This window comes from Apaloderma vittatum, unplaced genomic scaffold (assembly GCF_000703405.1).
Source record: "Apaloderma vittatum isolate BGI_N311 unplaced genomic scaffold, ASM70340v1 scaffold4392, whole genome shotgun sequence".
In the NCBI taxonomy this organism is placed as follows: Eukaryota; Metazoa; Chordata; class Aves; order Trogoniformes; family Trogonidae; genus Apaloderma; species Apaloderma vittatum.
In genome coordinates, this window is record NW_009704014.1 from 10,646 (window position 1) to 34,542 (window position 23,897).

Consider the following 23,897-nt stretch of genomic DNA (forward strand, 5'->3'; position numbering starts at 1 on the left):
ATATGTACAATAGTTACCAAATAAAGAATACACTGAATCAGTTATGTTAAATTTCACATAACGTCAAAGGACATCAGCATGGCATGGAACAAACTCACACTGCCTTTTGCATATACAAAAAAAAAAAAATGCATTAATGTTAACTGCGATTACTGTTTCGGTTTGTGGTTTGGTTTTGTGGGTTTTTTTAAATATAATTTTCCAAATAATCTTGGCATAAAAAGTGTAAGTAGTTAATTGATCAGTTAATATATTAGCAAAGATAAACATTAATAAAGTTTGCAAGAAATCAGCTGCAAAATTACCTCAAGTGTAGGACTGAATGTATTCACATGAAAGTTTCCTTCAGTTAGAAAAGTTCTGAAAAAGAGCCCAAGTTGGAGCTGTGCATTAATTTGGTCAAACTGACTCATATGAATGAACAGTCAAGTTTATTCCGATACTGAAAATATGACTATCCTTTTAGTATTCACAAACATTTGTGTATATAGTGTGTGTATGTGTGTAAATATATATATGCATATATAAAGTGAAGATATGTTAATGTAAAAATATACTGTTCATCCACTCCCAGTTACACAAAATTCAGTATTTGGACATTAAACTGTGTTAAGTATAGATGTCCATTTCAAATCTACATTCAACCAGCAACAAATACTTAGAAGTATTTTTGTAAACATTTGAGATAGGGAGAACCCATTCATTTACAAAACAATCCTTCCTGAACACATCAGCGTCTCTTCAGCTTGAAAATTTTGTACAGCAGTTTCAGCTGGCCTGTTGTGAATCTGCTCAAATCAAAGAGCTCACACTGCCTCAGATCAATATGTGTGACAGCTCAGCAAATGCATAATTTTCAAATTCATTCTTAATCACCATCCATTTCCAGTTCACCAGCAAAAAGAAAATGCACTTGGCTACAAAAATATTAAGGAATGTTATTGAAAACAAAAGGCTATTTTGGTAGAAGAAACTACAAAAATAGTTGAGTCATGTTGTAAAGCTTTAATGCAAGAGCATTACAGTACAGATTTTCTTTCCAACCTTAAAGCTTAATCAACACCAAATTTAAATATCCATCTCTCAAGTGCTTAAAAAAATCGTGCTTAGTAAAAGTCTTTCTTCAGTTTAACCAACTGTAATTACACTGGTGTCAGGCTCTGCGTTTCAGACATCTGTTGAGTGCTGTCTCTTGTTCCATTGGCAGCAGTTACAGGTGTTGAGATATTCTGATATAATGACGTAGGACAACTCAAGCCAGCTTCACTTTCATCCTCTCTGGTATACGAATCTGGCATTACAGAATTGCTTTCTATCCCCAGGATCTCACTAACTGCTTGAGGCAATTCCTAGAAAGAAGGAGAAAAATAGAAACACTAAAAATCACCGTAATAGTAAGCCCTCCCCAATAAGTAATTTTTCATTTGAATTTAGCTGCAATGAAAAAGCACCTCTCTCAGCGTTAGTTCAATTACAGTTACCATTTCTGTGTCTGCTCTTCAAAAAGACAAAGAGGACAGGTTTGGGAAACAATTCCTGATTAACAACACAATCTTCATTACAAAAAGTCTAATCAACTATTATAATTAACATTCATGCTACTGAAATTAGTTTTACTCAGTTTCTGCCTAATAAGCCTGGCACGCGCTCAGTGCGATGCACCTTTCACTTCATCTTCCTCAAGCACACCGAACATTCAATTACTTTTGCCAAGGTTATCTAGTAAGAGTTTAGAAATCACAACAAAAAGGCACAACCCAGCTTTCATGCAGTGAACAGTATTAGACTATAAAATTAAACTCTTGCTTATAGACTTTTAGAATACAGGTGCTGTATAGACACAACACATCCTTTTTTACACGAAGGCATTTAGCTACTTTGCAAGTCATACATGTAAAATTACAGCCAACTACATACCTTTACTGTCTATGAACACTCATAGTAGATACATTCAAAATATATTTACCTTGCAGTTCATCATCTGCATAGAAATAGCTTCTGCTTTGCAGAGTATATATTCCACATCAATTTTCATAGACAGTTCATTGATATGCTAAAAATACATTCACAAAGAATAGTAAGTGTGAGAAATGATATATATGCTTTACTAATACTGTACTGCACTGCTAATAAGTATCACCTCATGAACGTGCCCCTTTAGGTATGAAGTGCTAACCATACTTGTATTTCCTTTGACAAATGAGTACTGAAAGATATCATATACAACAACCAGCTTTCACCAGTACACAAGATCTGCATGAGAAAACCATGGTACTTCCTAATGTGACAAACCATCTGGCTCTGTGCAGTACCCCCAGCTCACATTTTGGAAGAAATATGTAACATTATAAAAGAAAAAGCAAAAATTAAGATTAAACATGCTGATCAGGAGTCTAAGGGAGAGAACAGTTTTCCACTTGTTCATGATCTTATCTCCAAACGAAGACATCAAATAAACCATTTTGAAAGCACAGAGGACAGACACTCGGTTCACATTTAACTCTTCACAAGATAATACATGCCTTTGCCTTCCTCCTCAATGTGAAATACAAGCATATTGCATTGACGCCAAAAAGTTAATTAATATTTAAATAATGCGAAATAATTCAGTACCTTTAATATTTCATTAAAGCCATAGTGCTTGTCCATTATTTGCTGTTTTTCAGATTCTAAGATAGCACAACAAAGGAGAAGATGAAAATTCTGGCAAGGCAATTCCGTCCACATGACCTGTTAAAATACAAAAATCACTTTTTAATTGCTTATGCTTTTATCCTGAAAAGAAAGGCAGTTCTTGGAAAATAAGAAAGTCCTCAAGCCAAGTGGCTTAACTAACAAGCTGTTTTTAAGGCAACTAAGTATCTGTACAATTATTTGAAATTTTTCTTTTAGGCAGCTAGTGATAACTTCAAGTAGGGGTCACCAAACGCTTATTTGGTTCTTTAAGAATTCTGTGCCTGCCAGATTGTCCACTCTAATGCTATTAAGCTGCCTGAGCTTGTGGTCTTGTGAATGTATCAGTTCTGCCCTCAGCTCATGCGAGATTCTGCTACTCAAAATTACTAACTACATAGAAATAATTAAAATTAATAAACTATTTTTGTGGCTTAGTGTATCTGCATCAGATGTGAACTGGTAGAAGTTTGTCAGGCTCAGCAAAAGGTTCTAATGAATATAAATAAGGTGCTAAAGCTGTTCCCTGTTTCCCCCTAGTAGAGCCCAAATACATGGACATGCAGGCGTTGGAGGCTGGTGAGTGTTACTTGGACGGCAAACACGTTGACTTCTGGTCCTGCGGAGGCCACAGATAATCGTTCTCGAGTTCACTGGTACTGGAATGTGCAACCATAGTACTAATACCCTATTTTAGCACATTAATGAGAATCAAATCTTAAAAGTATTTGAAGAGAATGTGCGTGGTGGGCAGAAAACTGGAGAACAGTTTTGACAACAAAAGTTTACCTAAATTATTCCGGCAAACAGATAAAGGTATTTAAGTCAATCAATTCTGTCTAAAAAAGGCAAGCTCATGAAGATTCAGTATTACTTCATTAGTAATAATTTTCTTGCTTCATTATTGATAGAACACAGCCTTAAAGCTCAACAAGAGTTTACTTGTACAGTAGTCATGTAGCCCATAAACAGAATTGCATAAATCTCAAAGATATCTGAACCAAGTTCACCCAAAATAAAATGCAGTTGATCTTGGATGCTTCAATTAAGATTCAATTCACTTAGCTCAGAATTAAATTTTTTTATCTTTGTCAAATATTCTGTTAAAATACTCTCATTCCAGGAAAATGGCTGAAATATAAATAAGTTGATAAACAATAACAAATACATGAACATGCCTGTAGTCTACCCAATACAGTCTGTCTACACACTATTGTGGCTTTTTTACTCCTGCTTCATAAGAAGGAAATACTGACAGCTGTACATGGATGTGGTTTGACATCAAGTCTGCAAATAAAGAGCAAACTACTGCCTACACATCTCCAGTACACTCAAATTCTCATAGTATGCGTACCATAAATCATCTAAAACAATCTCCAGTGAAGCATAGTAGACAAGCAGCTGCCTCTTGGCATTAAATCTAAACCAGAACATAGATAATCGAAACATGACAATGCAGGATATGGGAGAAATCGAACCAAAATACAGATCTATATAATAATTATTTTTAACAGACATTAACAGAATATTTAACTTTCATATCTACCATTTAATGCTATGCTACTGGAATATCTACTTAAGAAGTATTTGCTTCAAGCTGTAACTTCAGTATAAACTGGAGCTGGCTTTAAGAGTGGGGAAAAAAAGAAAAAAAATCAAAAATACCAATAAGGATGTTTACAGACATACTCTCCTGCTACAAGCCACAAAGAATTCAGTACTTTTTCCTACCAATTTGATAGATCTTTCAAAGTCTGGAGCAGAGCATACACTTGTGTATGTAAATGCCCAACAGCAGCATCACAATGCACTTGGCAAAGGATGACAGAAAAACAACATTTAAATTAAGAATATAAAAATATGCCACTTAGGTGCAGTACCTCTTTTTATCCTATTTCTTTACAATAAAGCTATGCAAGTAAGGAATCATTTGTCCCAGCGCTACCTCTGCATCCATGAATATTTGTAACCAACACCAGCATAAGGTGATTTATCACTAGGTTGTTCTGGTTTTATACTGTGAGCTGTACCAGCGTAGCACTGGAGCTAAGAGTGAGCTAGCTGTGTAATTCTGTTACAGAATTTTTCTCTTGAGGTTCCTTACTTTCTTACTGTCTTTCTGCACCATCTTGAGAATGAAGCAGCTCTCTGTGCAAATGAAAAGTTTAAGAGCTGGCTGGAACTACCAGGTAACATTGTGCCTCTGGTGTGAAGAAAAGACGGAGCCACTCTCAATTTTGGCACATGTAAGCACTGGCTGAGTATGCCGTCTATCTGGGCTGAGCTTGAGAGACACTGCTAAAATGTACCGCAAATAATCCTACCCACAGTCAGAGCAGCTGAAGCCCCATTCACATTTCTGCCAGAAGGTGTTGCATGTAGCACTGCAAGTAACTGCAATCACAAGTGTTGCAACTGCTCCACACAAGGAGGAACGTCACCTCTCCAGAGTGTGAGCTGCCCGGCACACCTCGCTCTACCATAACCAACCAGCCTTTTCAACCACGGTCCGGTTATCATGGCTCTTGCTCAGTAGGTGGGAGGGCTTGGTTTCAGCCTTCACTCCAGCTGATAGGGACTGGTACATACCATCTCTAATGAACGCCTAAAACAGTCTAGCAAAGAATCTCCTTCATTCATTTTTTGTGCCTGGAAGTCATAAAGGCAGTGGGAACAGGGAAAAAGTATCTAACGCTACCTTAGTGGTTCAGGCAACTCATGAGGACAGAAACAGAGATTTAAAAGTGCACCCCGAAATTCACAGACCAGACAGAAAAAGCCCCAGAAGTCCTGGAATTTGGGACTGGAACCTCAGATGATACCTCCCCTTCTTCCTATTCCACCTTCTGCAAGTGAGCGTGTCACAGGGTAACAACATCTTCACAGGGGTTCCCTCAATTGATGTCCATTACAAAACAGCAATTGAATTTTCCTCAGATTAAAATGCCCTAAAAGCGGTTTGCTTCTGTCTGCTGATTACAAGGCAGGAAACGGTCTCCTCCACCTATAGCTTGCCTATGTAAATCCAGTTTATACACTCCACTGATACCAGTGAAGCAGCAGAGCAGCAGCATAGCTGTGAACAAGGGAAGAAATAAAATAAAACAAAACACTGTTGTAAGCTGGACTTCAACTGTGCCAGAGGTGACACTAGCTTCCACACAAAAACATCAACGTAATGCTTTAATTGGTTTGTTTTAAAAAGGAAAACAAGATATACCCTTTCCCATTACGTATCTCCTAGCAAAGAAGCTGAATACTTGTAGTAAACTTACATTATGATATGCTAGAAAAGAACCTACAAAATTATCACAGATCAGTAGGTTTCCACCATCTTCAAGATAGAAAAAAATATACTTAAGAGTTAGAAATACAGTGTGTTTCTTTTCTGTATGCACACATATACATTCATTAAAGCTGAGGCAATAAAAGCAGGCTCACCTGGGACTATAATACTGGTGTCATCAATTTAGAAAGAAAAGTTACTCTTAAAAAAAAAAATACTGAAAAGACAACACTGGGGTGGGAAATTAAGTGGGTGAGTTGTTTTCTCAAAATCATTATCATTTATACCTCAGAATAAGAGAATTATTTTGGTTTTGTGCATTTTGGTTCCCTTATTCATGAATGCTATGCATCAACTTTTTAGTCCTCCAGTTAAAATATCACCTCAATACTCTATGATAGTAAATTCCACCAACTAAAAAATATTTACATTAGACAGCTTTAAATACTGGTCCTCCTTTTTATGTGACTCCTTTTTCATTAGTGGAAAAAGTGAATAAAAGCATCAACATTATTTTTCACGATACTACAAATTTTCTGCGTCTCAGTCCTGTTCTTTTCGTTCCCCTTCTGTTCCCCAGCACGACTCTGTGTGATGTTATGTCCTAGGAAATACTCCCTCTATTCATCTGAAAATTTATTCTCATTTGGGAGTTTTCGGTGGATACACTGCTCTTGTTAAGTGCATCTTAGACAATAAACATGTACTGCTGGCACACTTCTCAATGTTCTTGGAAAAAAGAATTAAAGAGCATTCAACAAAAATGTTTGTTCATCTTAATTAGTCCGTTTGATCCCAAGATCACCTAAATCAAACAAGATCTCATTAACCTGGAGTTATGAGAACTTCCATATTTTTTTTAGCATCATGAAGCTTGATCATCAAGATGAACCGGATTTTCAGACAATATCCTCTTTAAGGTTTTGGCTAACACAAAACCTACCCTGCCACTGCTTCACTCCACTTTATCTATGAAGTACTACCAATAGATCAAGGAATTAATCAAACACACAAAAATGCTACTTCTTCTAGCACAAGCTCTTTTGCATTAGAAGTTGACTGATACTCTCCACTCACTACTTTCACTTAAGAGCTTCATCTGAAGGATCCTGTTCCAAATCTTTTTGAAAACAACAATTTATCCTCACCAGCTCTTAAAAGTACTTTTCATTAACTCTTCAAGTTATTTTTAGGCAGGAGACATAATATATGCTAATATGCTTTTTGTTCTAATGTCCAAAAACTGCTGGAGTTTGTGTGATGAAATATCACTTTACCTCCCAGAGTCGAAGAATATCTTGAAAGCTGAATTCCCTTTTAAATCTGATAAGAAGCCATCGGAAGCAAAAATAAAGGTAGCCTGAGTCTTGAGATTCTAGGAATAAAAGTGTTATATTTACATAAACAGTTACAATACAGTTACTTATATACCAAATTTGGTTAAGACAACAGGGAGAAAAATAAAGGCACACATTTTACAGGTACACAATCATACCACTGATTTCTAAGACAGTAGGCCCTTTACAGAATCAAAGATATTTGCCAGAGGATGCCATATTATTAAATTCAGTAATGAGATAACTGTTTTTTCAACAGGAATGGAGCAATTATTGAAATATTTAGGCATTGTTAACTTACAAGTGTTAATTTACTGTATTCATATAACATTACTACTGAAATTACGTTTAAAAGACTGGTAAGGGCATCAGCGCACACAGAATTCAGCAAGTTGGTTTCATTATTGTGCATGAATAATACACCTACCTAAGTAACTGCAAAATCCACTGTCTAGTAAACGAAGCAAGGTGCTCAACTGAATTAGTTGTGTCTTCATACCCTGCATCTGTTCTTCAAAATTCTGATGCTAGACAGAATAAAAACATTGGCACTGTCATTTTTATTAACTCGGTAAATTTGAGACTTAAAACTAAGTTTTTTAAAAAACTATTATTGTAACAGGTTCTCATTCTTCAAGTCTTTTAACACATAGATATTTATCTTTACTTCTAATGATATGCCTGCGTTTTACTGAAAGGCAGTAAGCTAACTAAAGCAGTTAACTGTTTAATCAACAACACTTCTGTATGCAATAAAATGACATTTTAAAACAGCCTGTGCTCTGTACCACCAAGCAGCACCACTGCATTCAAAACAAAAAGACAATTTTTTTTTTATTCTTATGCCAGTCACATACTGTTTCGTCACATACACAATTCAAAAATTTCAGTTTGTGGAAAGTCTAAATTGCATTTAACAAATGACAGGAAACATTATCTGGAACAAAATCCTACTAGAGGATGCCTGATTAACACAAATTTTCTGAGACAGCTCCGAGTTACTTTGGAATTTCCAAGGAGCCAAATTTGTCTGTATTGAACAGTAATAGTATCACAAACCCATCACAACCTGTGTCAATCAGATAAAACACATTAACTACAAACATGATTGTTTTAAAATAATTTAAAAAAAAAAGAAATTTATAAAACATAAAACCCAAATGCTATCTCCATAGCTCATCTGCTTATGTGCTAAAGTCTCATTTTACCATTTGATCCATGTATGATACAAAGCACCAAAAGGCATCTACTTCATTCTCCATAACATACAAGACAGGCGAAAGCAAGTCGCTCATCCCCTGGACATAACCTTGATGGAGAAGAGAAAAAAAATAAAAATAAAAGCCAAACAAATAGGAATTTACTTAAAACTCAGCAGTTCAACAGGAATTTTTCAAGTGTGTTGAATTAAGTGAAATGAACATTTGCCTTCCAAATTTTTAAAGATACTGTAATTTTCCAACTCAACCACCAGTAAAGACATTCTTGTATTAATAATAACCAGCAGATCTAACAAGTGGTTTCTGCCAGTCTAAAGAGAACATAACACTTACAATACCTGCATTTGTTTTAAAATACACAAAAACTGAGCTGACGCCAGAACAGATTTTCATCCACAAAAGTTCCCATTTCAAGCTCAGAAGCATATATAGACATTTTTAAAGAATATTAAATATATACTTTGCACCACCACAAATACACTCATATTTATTCTCTTCTCCATCTGTTGCTTTCTTCCATATATTTAAAATCTTTTAATGTCTTCCCACTTTTTTTTTTTACCCTCTTCAACTGAAAATTTTCTTTTCAAATAGATGTTAAGAAGAGATGCTGGGTTTCAATTCCAGGGATACACATGATAAAGCACTTTTACAAAGAACATTTCACACCTAACATTTCTGTTTTCTGGCACTGAATATGCTTTAAGAATTCCTGTCTTTAGAGAAGTAGTGACTGTTCTACTTCGATGGTATTTTAAATACACTAAAGCCTAAGACCTTCTATGCAGCCAACAGCAAAGACTACTACCCATCCAACCGCAAAAGGAGATTAACAGCAAAGTATCACTTGTGAGAAGCATGAAAGAGACACAGAGCCAGACCTGACTCACGGGCCACTGGGTTTCTGTGCCCAGAAACGGTGAATCAAGTTCCAGTGCCCTAAAAAGCACTTGTAGGCCTTATAAGAAAAGCTTGTTTAATTGGAGACCAAAATGCCTGGTTTTAGAGCGTGTAATTGTTACAAATACCTAGAAAAATGTAGTTGTATACAAAACATTTTCAAAATTTTAGAACTTTTTAACACTTCTTCCAGCTTTCTTATGTGTAATTAACAGACCAATTAAGAAGAGTAGAGGACTGACTCTTCCAACTACCTTACCACTGAAGCTGACCTCCCTAAGTGAGGGAGAGCATGATTTATGTCTATCATCAGTGGTTGGTTCAACATGACATTCCTCCGTTAGACTCAAGCTTGGCTGATTCCATTTCTTAACAAAGTAATTATAACTGAATAATTGAAAATAGGATTGGAGTCAATAACTGTGAAAATATGCAGCACGCATGAGAAGAAAAACAGAACAAGGAACTGAAGAAAGGTAATTAAAAGATCGAGAAAGAAAAAAGTCTTGTTCCCTACGCATTTAATACTCTAGCCAACTAAAAATAAATGTAGAGCAAAATCTGTTCAAGGCAGTTTAAAAGTCTCTTAAAGTAAAAAAAAAAAAAAAAAACAAACACACACAATAGTTTCACTAATGCAGACTTGAGAAATTCATTCAGAAATATGCTATATGAACAGCTGTTCTGTCTCATTCCCCATCTGGCAGTTTGTGGCATTATTCAGACCTCTCCACAGCTACGGCTGAAGGATTAAGAGCAGCGCTGTACCAACGCTTGAGTAGCTTAGAAGCCCTGGACACCTATAATGTCAAGTGTGCTACATTTCCATTATTCTCATTCATAAAACAGATGATTTATCCACCGCATACATTTAAGCCATCTAAATAATGTTTTTAATAGTCTCAGTGGTACACATGCTTTAATTTTATTTATATGTCACTGCACCTTCATGCTGGTAGAAATGTGGAACACAGCTACACGTTTAAATAGTCTCAATCGGTTTTAATTCTTCCGTTCTTTTTCAAGCTAGAGATCAAGTCTTTCTAAAGACCTGACAGAACGGACAAAAGCTGACAAGTACTACAGCTCTGCAGCAAGTTTACTAGTTATTAAGTATTTGTTTCTACTTTTTGCATTCAAAATCTGTCACAAAGTGGGCTTTTAGAACCCCAATGCTTTTCTGAGACTGAACATAAAAAGAAACCCCCAAGTGTACAACAGCCAAATGTCAAGGCAGGGTTAGAGGGGTGAATCAGCCGGAAGGATCTTTTTGCTCCCTCCCTTTGAAGACAATAGAAGCTAAGACTTAGACATCTCACATACACTGTGATTAAATAAGACATATAGTTTTCATTCTGCAACAGATGTGCATGCTGAAGCATGTTTTTTGACAGACTGTTAAATACATTCCTCAACAAACAGCTTTTAAAGTATTCCTAAGAACACATGTGTTTACAAACGGCTGGTTCAGCATGCAGAGCTTTAATTACAGCAGTGGCAGCTGGTTTACCATTTTTATTGATATATCAGTCTTAAAAACGGATAAAACACTCAAGCTCCAAAGACCCCAAATCCATTTAAAACTCTTCAATTTTAAGACAAAAACCCTGACAGTAGGGCTACAATGAAGACAAACTGCCACTTAACTCCCAAGTCCACCTGAGCTGATGAATTCAGACGCCTGTGATAAGCATCAGACAGAAAAGAAGAAGAAATAGGATAGGAAACTGAACAAAGTTATCTCCATTATTAAAACACAAAGCTTAACATTTATAAAAATTACTTGCAATCGATACAAGTTCAATTGTATTAACAGGCCTTAACATGAGCAAAGCTGCGTATCAGAAACTGAAAAGGCTTTTAAGTTCAGAGGAACGCAACTCACCTAAGTCAAAGTCATACATGCAATAGGTCATCAAAATATCATGAAGTAAAATCAAGCCTGGATTATCTTCGCCTTCATAGAATTTATTTGTTCTATCTGTCCTGTTTACATCTTTTTCTAAGAAAAGAGGAAAAGAGTTCAGATTTAAAAATATTCTCAAAACAAGTTCTACAAAGCTAGCATCAAATTAATTCAGAATGTTTTTTAAGCTGCTATTTTCCTCAAACACTGTTGAAAAGCTTTGAAGTGTTTAAGACAACTGTGTAATTGAATGTCATTTCAAAATAAAGAATATTTTCAAAGAAAGAAAATCCTTCCTGTTTGCAATAAAAGGATTTGCTTATTAACAGATTTTAAGGCTTTTTGCGTCTTTATTATTTTTGTTAATACTTTCAATGGAAAAAATCCTGATTATAATTCAGTGAAAATGTTTTATGTGAGTTATCTATGCAATGCCGTTTATGAATATTTATGCGATGCAGCATAAGTCACAGTAGGAAAGTCACCACAGGATCAGCTCAAAGGCACTGTGGCAGGTTCACAACAGCACATTTATAAATTCTGTTTAACAAGTTCCTATAGTAGTGAGTTGAAACTGTCCGTTTCATCCGGCAGTTTTCATATCTCAAACATACCAAGCACACAGCATACTCTAGTAATGTGAAATTCGAGATTGATGTATTAAAATAAGCAAAACTGCGTGCACTTTAATGAGTACTTTGTAGTTTGGCATCTTTTTTAAGCCCAATATTGTCATTCATATTTCAAACACTAAAAAGGGAACACAAATTGCTTCAACAGAAACAAAACTTCAGCCTTTTAGGAACTTCCAGTATTTTTTTTTCCTTTTAACCCAGCCACTCTCTAAAAACGTAGTTTACTAATCTACTAAGGTCAGACCTTCTCCACCCTTTCAGCTTGCCTGTTGACTAACTAGTTGAAAAAGGTTTAGTCCATGTCTCAGAATAATGGAAGAATCTTGTCTCCTGAAACAACTATTTAGCAACTCCAAAAATTGGTGCCTGAATCTCACAATGAAAGAGAACTGAAGACACAAACTGCTAATACACCAAAAGACTTGCTGAAATTTTTAAAAGCACAAACCCCCACAAGTCAGAATGCACATATACAAAGAAAATTTAAAATATAAACAGACACATTTTCACATTCTTATTATATGTCATTATTTTAATGCCATTCCCAGTGAAATTACATCATGAAATAAAATAAAAAGCCTTTTGTTATTAGGTAAAGGAAGTTAAAAAATCCAGCCGTTCTGTAACACTATTATGGAAAGCTCTGAATTACGCTGGTTAAGAAAGTTCTAGTATTAACAATACAACAAAGTTTACACACCTCTGAAAACAGCAAAGTATAAGTTTTTTGTGCCTCTTCATACTGATTACTCAAAAGGTTACATTTTTTTAACTTCACCTTGAACTGTAAAAGTGTGTGAATTTGTACTGTTATGTTTCTAAACCTAAATTTACCTATAAGACTCCGGTAATCTCTTAATCTTGAATTTCGTTTTTCCTGTTCCTCACTGACAGATTTCCACTGCAATTTCATCCTGAAATATTCATCCCTGAAGAAGAAAGACAATTTGAAACCAAAACGTGTTCAGTTACTACATTTCTTTTTTAAGCATTCATTTATTCATTCCATTTGTCCTCTGGCACAAATAGGATACCATCGCCCTGTTTATATAATATTTTTCTTCAGTATAACAATGTTTAAGGAAGTCTCACACACTTTGCATTCAACAATCTCTAGCAGCTGTCTTGCAAGTTCTCAAAAAGCTTCCACATCACTATATGCCTTAAGAAAAAAACAGCTTTTTAATTTATCCTGTAACAAAACTGCTGCTGTACTTACGTTTTTCTTCTCTGCAGATTTGCTCTCTCTTCTTTAGTGCTATTCCAAGGAAAATATCCCAAAAGAAACTTCCATGCCTCTTTTCTTAAAGTATGGGAGAGACCCTAGGGAAAAATGGATATGAAACACTAACAAAAAGGCTATTTCTATTTTGTGAGGAAACGTTCCCACAGTGCTTGAGCAAGCTTTTAAAATTGCATCTGCTACCTAGGTATCACATTTGGAGGAAATGGGAGGATGAGAATACGCTTAGGCAGAAAACTGTAAAAGCCCCAGATTCATCCTTAGAAAAGAAATTTTATAAAAGATTTCTTCCCGTATTTTTGCTTCACCACTGGAAATGAAAACCTTACATGCATCACAGACTTTAAGAAGCAAAAAAATACACTTAAAATTTATAGACTTAAACATCATGCTGCTTAACTGCCACACTTCTGGTCTCGCAACAAACTGATCTTCCATTTATTTACTTTTTTAAACAAATATTTTCAGCTAACAAGACATGGCCAACAGGAAGATGAATTTTCCAAGCAATCAAAAATACTAGCATCCACTCAAGGATGCTATTTGTCAGAAATCTTGCCAAGTAACGCTCATCATTTGTACATGACAAAAACGTACTAATTGAATTATATCCCACTCATCAAAAGTTTCTTTCAACTCCCCATAAGAATGAGGCACTTTGGTATCAGACTCCCCAGTTACCAGCCCAAGGCTGACTTCATTCCTTTCTCTATTTCTTCATTTACTGTTAGATTCAGCCAAGGAAGATAATGCAGCAAATATCATCCACCACTGCAAAAACAAGTGGCAACCCAAACTTTCCCAGTAACAGACAACAATTTAAAGAAGATAAAAGTTAAAATGCATCTGTTAATGAGAATCTGAACTTAATATACTGGAGGTGTATCTGCACTTAATACAGTGGAAGTCACTGGGATCTTGAGTCAAATAAAATCAAGCACTCCTCTGGCAATGGACAACACCGATCACAGGGAAATGGGCTCCTGGAAGAAGAGGTTTGTACTAATTCATGATTGCAGAAGGGTCCTTAACATGGCACCTCAAGCAAAGGTACATAAAAAACAAAAAAAAACGTGCTCTTCGCAGTATATTACTTAATATATATGTAGGTATTTTTATTTTTAAAAAAAGTAATATCAATGTTATCATTCTCTATATCCACACGCTTGCAAACACGCATCAACAGATACACAAAGAATGATCTAAGGGAGTTGGATTCCCACCAAAAAGGGGAAATACTAAAAGTAACACTAGGTAGCATAGCTACAGGACATAACTGAAGTTTTCAAAATTTCTATCACCGATGCTAAATTCACATTCATATCGTAAAACTCCTCAGTTCAATTAAAAAAAAATTTTAAAAAAATCAGCTGAAGTATTTAGGACAGGTCTGATGAGGGCGAAATCCAGGCAAACTTCTGGGCAAAGAAGAGAAGCTTTTGCTGGAGAAGGCTAAAAAAAAAAAAAAAAACACCAAGAAAAAACATGAAAAAGAAAAGAATAAAGTCAAAAACCTAACACTGAAGCAGTGGTGTTTTCCTGAAAAGCGCTTAGATTTCTCTTCCTGAGAAATCTAAAAAAGACAAATTGAAAAACACAAAGGTGCTTTCAACTCATTCACTTTAGACAGCCACCACAAGATTTCTCTCCTTGTAGAGGACTTTATATGGCTGCAAGACTGCTAAGGTATTTGATAAGCATGAAATCGTGTTTTATGAACTCTCTCCAACAACAGTGACTGGTTCTTGCTCAAACTCCTGTACAAAGTATTGCAAGTATAATGAAAACAGCATAACCATGGTTTGGGAAGGGAAGACAAAAGCAGCAGAATAAAGCTGTAAGTCTTGCTGACTTTAGAAAAACAAGTTACCCCTTTGAATATCGATTGTTTTATGTAGTCAACATTTAAAATTCTTCCTTCAGAATCCATATTCTTAGCCCATTCTTCAGCCGACACAGGCTCTCTCCTACTAACTTCAGGCTGTTTTCCTAGATCGATCTGAAACACACACAAACGTTACATGAATCCCACTGAAGTGCTTCAGTAGTTTTAAAACAACTGCACAAATAGTACTAAGCTTCTCGGTTCTTACGGTCAGTGTAACTACATTTTCACGTGCGCATACCGCAGCAATTCTAAGGATCTAAGGTTGTGCCTACATCAGCAAGTAGTGTGGACCAACACAAGCAGATCTTTAGAGCAAGACACTCTGCTGAGGACAGGAGTATACATGTTAATATTTCAGATTTTGGAGGAGGATGTACACATGTCTTTTAAATAACTTTCTACCCCCACAAATACCTCTGAGCTACCTTCTGGTGGACTATGAGCCTGTGTGCAACTGGAAATGTATTAAGTATGTGAGACATAGCAAACAAGGACAATAGGGAGCTTCACTTCAAAAGCACGTTCTTGATACATATTAGCACATCTTGAGAGAAATGGAAAGTGACTTGGATTCAGAAATGCTATGTCTGCACAGGCTGCACACAGATCAGTTTTAAGTACCCAGTTCCTAAAAAAGCCCCTCAAGACTACATGCATTCAGAACCCTTAACAGCCACCAGTTTCACAGTCTGTGGTTAGTCTCTCTTACCAGACTGCACATTTAAGCATAGCAGAATTCAGCAGACAGTCAAATTCCTCACTTTCTAAAAATACTTTGATGATGGCAACCACCAAGCCATTTTGTTTCAATACTGGAAGTCTAATGCATTTGCCAGATTAAGATACAGAAGATATACAAGATACATAGTATTATTTTCAGTACCTAGCATGTCATATTTTTTGTCATTGAAAAATTAATCAATTAAGTGCTAGATAGTAAGTTCTTAAAGTTATATAGTTCATACAGCTACTGCTAAGATATTAACACTATTCTGAACTCAAGAAAAATAATAACATTAAAACAGTTTAATGTTCTAAAAACATGTAAGCTGCTTAAATAGTAATCACAAGTATTTAAAAATAAAGCTTTTCCACCTATCTGTAAAGACATCAACAGGAGCCAAAAGTGATTCATGATCCAATTTACAAGCTCATTCTAGCTTTGGTTCAAGTCGCACATAAATGTGTACAGCTGCATACCCTTAACATTAATCACCCAATTAAATATCGTCTTAATCTTATAAGCCCTCTTAAAACAAACTGAAATGTTAGTGATTAGCCAAGAAAGTTGGTTATTAACATGCATGTCGCAATTTTACTTTACACAGCTCTATCTGACCACAGAGGAAACACTAAATGAGTCACTTTTCAGGTTAGTGATTCTACAGTAATCACCACTCCCATTTCTGTAATGACAAACTGTCTTTCAAAGCAAAACTCATTTTTGCAGGCATTAAAATAGCATTTTCCAGAAGTAGCCAAGAATGATCTTACTCTTGTGAATAAACGGTAGGGCAGCATAAGCCACAATCACCAAGGATAAAAATATAACTCACCAAGCTTCAAGTCCTATCAGTCTTTTAAAGGTATGCATAAAAAGAACGAATGCATCTCTATCATAAGCATTTACACACTCACTCGTGTAATGACTTCAAACCCTGGTTCTTCCTAATCTTCAGTTCTGGAATAGCATCACTGAAGAAATCTGCCATTTCTGATGGCGGTCGCCTTTGACTTGAAGAGTCACTTAAACGGAAACTGTCAAAAATATAGTTCGTGACTTTGGAAAATCTTCCCATTGTTACTGTGTACGGATCTTTCTTCAATTTCTGTGTTATAACAAGGAAAACAAAATACAAAAAGCTTCAGGTTATTTGGAGGTTTTGCACTCAAAGGAAGCAAAACAACAGGAAGAATATTGTCTCAGAGCTACTGAAGTTTCACGTACCAGTAGTTTCATAGAGTACATTCATTACATGATAAGAAGGGATATCTTAAGTAAAAACACAACACTATTGATTGATTTAAAAGACTGGATAGCAGTGTGCTCAGTAAACCTGGCCTACATATAAAAGTGGTTCAGATCTACTGTTTACTTTCCAGTGATAAATGTCACAAAACACCTTCCTTACACCTAGCTTTTTTACACATAGATAAATACATCTTGAATCATCGTGTATTCTTCTAGGAATCTCACACAAAACTGCATTTGAAAACTAAGTCCAGCAATTAATGTAATTCACTCACGAAGATGTTCTTTAATTAAACAAGTCATTGGTTCGAAACTCTGGACTCATTAAAAAATCACTGGAAATTTTGCTGCTAACTTTCCCAATTCCAGAAACCCCACCAAATGATAAGCAACTCTAGCATTAAAAAAACCCCACGCTTGCAGGCAATGTTATCATATCATATCGTATCATATCATATCATAGAATGGCCTAGGCTGGAAGGGACCTTAGAGATCATCTAGTGCAACCTCCCTGTCATGGGCAGGGACGTCACCACTTGACTAGACCAGGTAACACATGGGGACCGAGCGGGAATCGAACCCGCGACCTCGGTGTTGGTCATTGTTGTCAGCACCGTGCTCAAACCACTGAGCTAACCGGTACTCCTTGCTACTGTATTTCCAGCATCCCTTCAAATATGTCACAAAATATCAAGGAAAAGACTATTTAGTCAAGGAAAATGTAAAAAATTCTAATTAACGTGTTCCGATAACTCCTCAAATTTTGTCTTTCTTCCCCTTTCTAAAACTTTCTGTACCCAAATGCACAGAATCACAAACAACATTAATTTGAATAGGCTTAAAAGAGTACCACGAGGCAGTTCAGAAATGATTACAACACAGAGAACAACTCAGAAGTAAGTGTGCCTTCTATAGTAAGCATTTGTTTTAGGATACAGTCAATGCTTCTAAAATGACAACAATTCAAGACATATTTATGTAAGATAAAGTAGGTTTTTTAATGCATTTCTTCATAATAAAAAATTCAAAGACAATACATACTTGTAATAAGCCATATGACGGTTCGTCAAAGAGATTTTCAAAAGACTGAGACAGAGACTTGTTCTGAGAATTCACAACAAGAATCCGTTTATCTTGGGGAGATCTGCAATAAAATTTGAAAAAGGGTTTCTGTAAGTACCACCAGTTTTTACTGAAAATGTTTTTAGAACCCCTACTGTATTGTGAAGTTATATTTCAGGTTCTGCACAAAGAAAGAAGGTTTGATGTAAGACCACTCAGTTCTTGGCACAAGTTCACAAGCCAACACACTAAAAAAAGGACTTCAGTTTTATACTACAAAAAAGGACTTTAGTTTTTCAAAAGACCAGTCACACCAGCATGTTCATTCTGAATTGTGCTCTCATTCTTTGAAAAATCTTGACGCTTTTGAGAAATTTGTGAGAAATTTGTGAGAAATTACTCTGGAAGATAACTTTTGTCACCCACACGTAAAAGTTTTTCCTCAACTACCGTTTTTCCGTATCTAACAATGGACAAAAAAAGAGGTGACACAGAAAAGGAAATTTAGTGAGACACAGTCAGCCTCAACACATCTTGAAACCCCTTTAATACAACAGTTGAAGTGAAAACAGCCCATGTCACTATAACAGTCAATTCTTTCTATCAATTAGTAAAAAATAAGTAAAGCTTACATGAAAGCATCCTGTAAAACACTACGTAAACATACACAAACTGCCTTTCAATGCATGAAAGCACATCGACAAATTTCTAACCAACAGTATTACAACAGCCATGGTCAGAATAATTCTAAGATTCATGATGAAAAGAGCCTTAAACACACCACAGCCATTGTGCTGTGAAACAGAACCATCTCAGTAAAGCCTTGCAAATGTATTTCTGTGTAGACTCCAAATGCTAAGTGAACACAAACCCAATTTGGCCTAACTCCCTGTACTTGTACACTCTTATTCTTGCAGTAAACATTTGCTTCCCGGACAGACTTGAACAGGGAGAAGAAAACAATAACAGCAAAGACAGTGGAACCGTGCTGTTCCTGGTATTTAATCTGTTATCTTCCTCTCGCACTCCCACCATCCCATCTTCTCCGTTCCTCCAGCACAGAAACACCATCAATTCATTCACCAGCTTCTGAATCACCAATTTACAGCTCAATATGTGACAGAAATGAGAAGAGCTCAGAAGCCAGACTGACATTCAAGCCTTGGAGTTTGTAGGTAGGCAAAGGAAAGCCAAGCACTTTGCCATCTGACTCTAATCCATTGCACAGACTTATATTTATAAAATACCTTCCTGTTGCTCTCTCTCAAAGTTTAAATCCACTATTTCTAGTCTTTGAAATAAAACTTACTTTTATTTTTATTGGTACCTGTATCATCTACCATGTTATTAAAGTCACAGATAAGAACTTTAATAAGCCTTATCTCTCCCTTTCCAACAGGACAGGACACTGTTAACACTGACGGATATGAAATGCAACAAGAGATCTCATTTTGAGACAGCCAGACACCACAGTCATAGTTCTGAGGCAGCAACAGTTAATGAAGCTCAACTGGCTTTTGCTAAAATCCAGCACAGGGGCAAAGGCTGAGTCATGTATTATGTTTTCCTTAACCAAAGGAATGAAAACTTTGTACCATATTTCCATTTTAATTAAATATTCTTTCTGGACAGACAGTTGGTATCAACAGACACATGGATAATGTTCAAAACAAATTTGTGAGCTAGACACTTTATTAAACAGTTCCTCATAATCCTGCAAGTTAGAAAATGTCATCTGTACACACGGTGTTTTCTCAATATTACACTGGTACCACCAAACTAGGAAGCATGTAATCTTTAAAGCAACAAATTACAATATTTTGTTGGAGTTTAGCCACTCCATACACATCGACTTCAGCAATAACGTGACATTATATTAGGAATGGTGTTAGAGATGAACAAAATTTTTGGAGGTAATAGGATCAGAGGAAGAAAATACTTATGACAAAGATATTTTAGAGAAACTCTAAAATTTCTGCCTTCACATCAATATCCCATGTATTATAAACTAGAGGTTGGGATAAAAAGTAATTGTACTCCCAAGTACTTGCTTGTGGCATCCAGAAAGCTGAGCAAACACCTTTTCCTAAAAAAGATTGTGAGCTTAGATACATCATGTACTGAAGCATATATAACTCAGCTTTTCGCTTTAAGTTCCCAAAGCACCTGCTGCTGCATTCTTCAACGCTTAGAACTGTTCAAGGTGGCAACACTCCGCAGCTCAGCACATCTGGAATGCGTGAATCAACATCTCAAATTTCTGTCTCGCCTTAGCAGGGAACTCTGCCTGGTAAGCATTCCTGGATATGCCAGCACACAGCTTCTAGGTCAGACTGCAGAAACCCTACGCCACTGTCTTCTTTTAAAAACAGGCACATGATGACACGACTACCTCTGTGCAATTTCTTCCGCACCCCACACCCACTGTTTTGCACTGTCCCAAGAGGAATGTCCACATCACCTGGCAAGAGGCTACAAAGGACAAGAACTAAGAATCCACTTGGTCAAACAGAAGACGACTGCTAAGTGCCCATTCACCACAGACAGCATTTGAAACAGGAGCCAAAATCACTACCTATTCATCTTCATTCAGTGACTCACCAGTAAGCATTAAATTTACACAGCAGTGTGGACTACAACTATTTGCAGTCCTCAATGACTCAATAAAACTGGGAAGAATGCCTGCTAGGAACACAACTATCTAACATTGTGCAGTAACAAATAGGCAATCAAACACTGAACAGAACCTAGATGTCCAACTTACAGGAGCTTAGATGTCCTACTTGTTAAAACGGTTTAAGGTTTTCCAGTATGTTAGATTCCTGTTTTTTTAAAAAACATTCAACCATGAAGTCAAAAGATACAAAAGTCTTCCTGAATAGGAAAAGACATAATACTTTGTTACATAGCAGAGCAGTATCTTGTAAATATTTTGTGTCTTTGAGCAAAAAATATGAAATACGAATTAAACTGAGTACAGGTGTTTCAACATTAAATTCATGGAACTCCAACAAAATTAATCCAAGTATAACTACGCATTTGTAGCTGCAGTACTACCAATTTTAGTTACCAACTTTTCTGTTGCTTATTTTTATATATATACACACAGAGGGATATACATTCAAATAATAAGCTCTTTAAACAGTGGCAAATAAAAACACATGAACTCACTAGCTTTAAAGTGCTTTTGTTAAAGCCTCAAATGTACTAACTGGAAAGAAGGCAGCTGACAACTTCTGATTATCCCAGACTCCAACGCTATGCCTTGACACTGTCAAAGTCTTTTACAAGCCAGTTCCATGAATTTACAACAGTCCTGTCCTATTGGCTTGCTCTCCAGCTCAACAGCATGACTTGGCCACAGCCTCCCCTACTTGTCCAAAGCAACTCTGACCTCGTTGATGCTACCGATGTGAGAAGAGCCTTATGAAAAGATTCCCATAGCCATTTCACTACACTCCTTCAAATCTGTCATCAGAATATTATGTTGCAAGTGATGAAAACAAAACACTTCTGAAAACAGGACACCTGTTACACTAATGTGACATGTGTTATAGGTGTACCTGTTATTGTTTCTTCATGCTCTACATACTCTTATTTAACCTGTTGCCTTACTAAATGATGTCCACATGATGAGCATTTATGCTATGCAGATCAAAAAGGCTTTTCTCCAAGCGAAAACCAAAATAATGCAATATAAACACACAACCAAATCCAAATACTTAACACCACAACAAGGTCTATTTGTTTACATCCAGAAAGTTGATTTGAAGAGCACAAGTGTGAAACATTCCACACAACAATAAAAAAGTTCACAGGAACAGAATTCTGGGGGAAAAAATTTATATACAAATTGATTTAGTTTATTGTACTAGAAGTTACGTCACACACTGATGTCAATACTCATACATTTTTCACACAAAGTAGATGATCTCAAGTTTAAACACAAATTAGCCCATTTAATAGAAGTGGTTCCTGAAGAAGTTAACTTTACACTGAGTGCTCACGAGAAGCTTCTAAACCCACTAGAGGGAGCTACTGAGGTATTACAGAGCAAGTAACCTTTCTACAGCTTCTAAGCTATTTCACAAATTGATCCAACAATTTTAAAACTTCAGCCTACATTCCAAATGTGTATGTGAAATTACAGCTTTAGTCACCTTGCAAATTGTTTCTACTAATAAAAAAGGGAAGAGAAAATACATCAGGAAGCATTAATTGGAAATTCGTTAGAGATTTTTTTTTAAAAGCAAACCAATAATCCGTATTTTTAATCAGAATTGAGAGTTGTCTGATACTTACTCACTCAGCACAACATGCTTTTCAAGGCATTTAATCAATAGCTTGCTATCTCCATGATGAAAGTGAAGAGCTGGAAGCTTCACGTCATCCTTCAGGCAGAATACCAAGTAAGACCATCCCATGCCTTCTTTGTTTTGTTTGATTGATTTCAGGTCTGTCAAACTGAACAGGAATGACCACTTGCTTTCTCCATTTGCATGAGTTGTAGTATCTTAAAAATAAAATTACCATATGATTTTAGTTTGACTTCCAGTGTTAGCAGCTACAAATGCATAATTTCTGTCATTTTTCCTAAAAAAACAAACCCAAACCACAAAACCCAGCACTGGTTATGATAAACATGTGTACTGTAGCTACTGTAAATTGCTATTTCTGGATGCCTCTTTGTGCCGCCTCATCTTCTACGGAGTTCTAGAATAAGAATTAACTCCAGAATGCTCCCCAAAACTGTCCCTACAGTTTATAAAAATGTACAACTGCTGTATCAAACTCCAGCAGCAAGCTAAATCTCACCAGTACGTCCACCAGGTATTACTACTTGCTCAAAGTAAACGTGACACATTACAATATTGTACGCTGTATATTGCACACAGCATTAGCTATGTGTTGCAAGACTGCTACCAAGGTAAAAGAAGGAATTTAAAGCCTCCCCACCCACCCCTCTCTACCCTACTGTGCAAGCATGTATACACCCTGCACGACACTGTACACATGCAAAAAGAATAGATTACCTGTTACTTTACCAGAGGAAACAAAATTGCCGGCATGGCTAGAGGGAACAGGGCACACCTCTTAGCCTGCCCCCATCAAATCGGAGCAACAGAAAATAAGCAAGAAGTGGCAAATATCATAACCCAAATCAGCTGAGCTCACTGACACTCACTTCAGATGAGGATGACAACACTGAATCACCGAATGGCTTGGGCCTGAGAACGGACCTTAAAGATCATCTACTTCCAAACCCCTGCCATGGGCAGGGACATCTTCCACTAGATCAGGCTGCCCAGAGCCCCATCCAGCCTGGCCTTGAGCGGACATCCACAACTTCTGCAGGCAACCTGTTCCAACGCCTCACCACCCTCACAGTGAAAATCATCTTCCTAATCTAAATCTACCCTCTTTCAGTGTGAAACCATTACCCCTCATCCTAGTCCCTCCCCACCTCTCCTGCAGGCTCCCTTTAAGTACCGGAAGGCCACTGTAAGGTCTCCTCAGAGCCTTCTCTTCTCCAGACTGAACAATCTCAACTCTCAGTCTGTCTTAGTAGGAGAGGCAGTCCAGCCCTCTGATCCTGTTTGCTGCCCTTTTTTGGACTTGCTCAAAAAGGTCCACGTCCTTCTGATGCTGGGGGTCCCCAAGCTGAACACAGTACTCCAGGCAAGGTGTAACGAGAGCATCACAGAGAGAGAGAATTGCCTCCCTCAACCTGCTGTTCATGCTTCTTTTCACAGAATCACAGAATGTCAGGGGCTG

The 23,897-nt window shown here is 36.6% G+C and overlaps 1 protein-coding gene across 1 annotated transcript; it reads right to left on the bottom strand.

Annotated features, from left to right (window-relative positions):
* Positions 1-83: 83 nt before the first annotated feature.
* On the bottom strand, positions 84-22,635 carry LOC104270481 (TBC1 domain family member 15-like; the record flags this gene model as incomplete). Its single annotated transcript, XM_009864865.1, is given in 14 exon segments — positions 84-1,349; positions 1,967-2,053; positions 2,614-2,730; positions 7,237-7,334; positions 7,724-7,823; positions 8,505-8,605; positions 11,302-11,418; positions 12,792-12,886; positions 13,177-13,280; positions 15,071-15,199; positions 16,727-16,758; positions 16,761-16,917; positions 18,102-18,204; positions 22,425-22,635. Coding segments are annotated over 14 exon segments (1,658 nt in total), but the record flags the coding sequence as incomplete, so codon positions are not given.
* Positions 22,636-23,897: the final 1,262 nt, after the last annotated feature.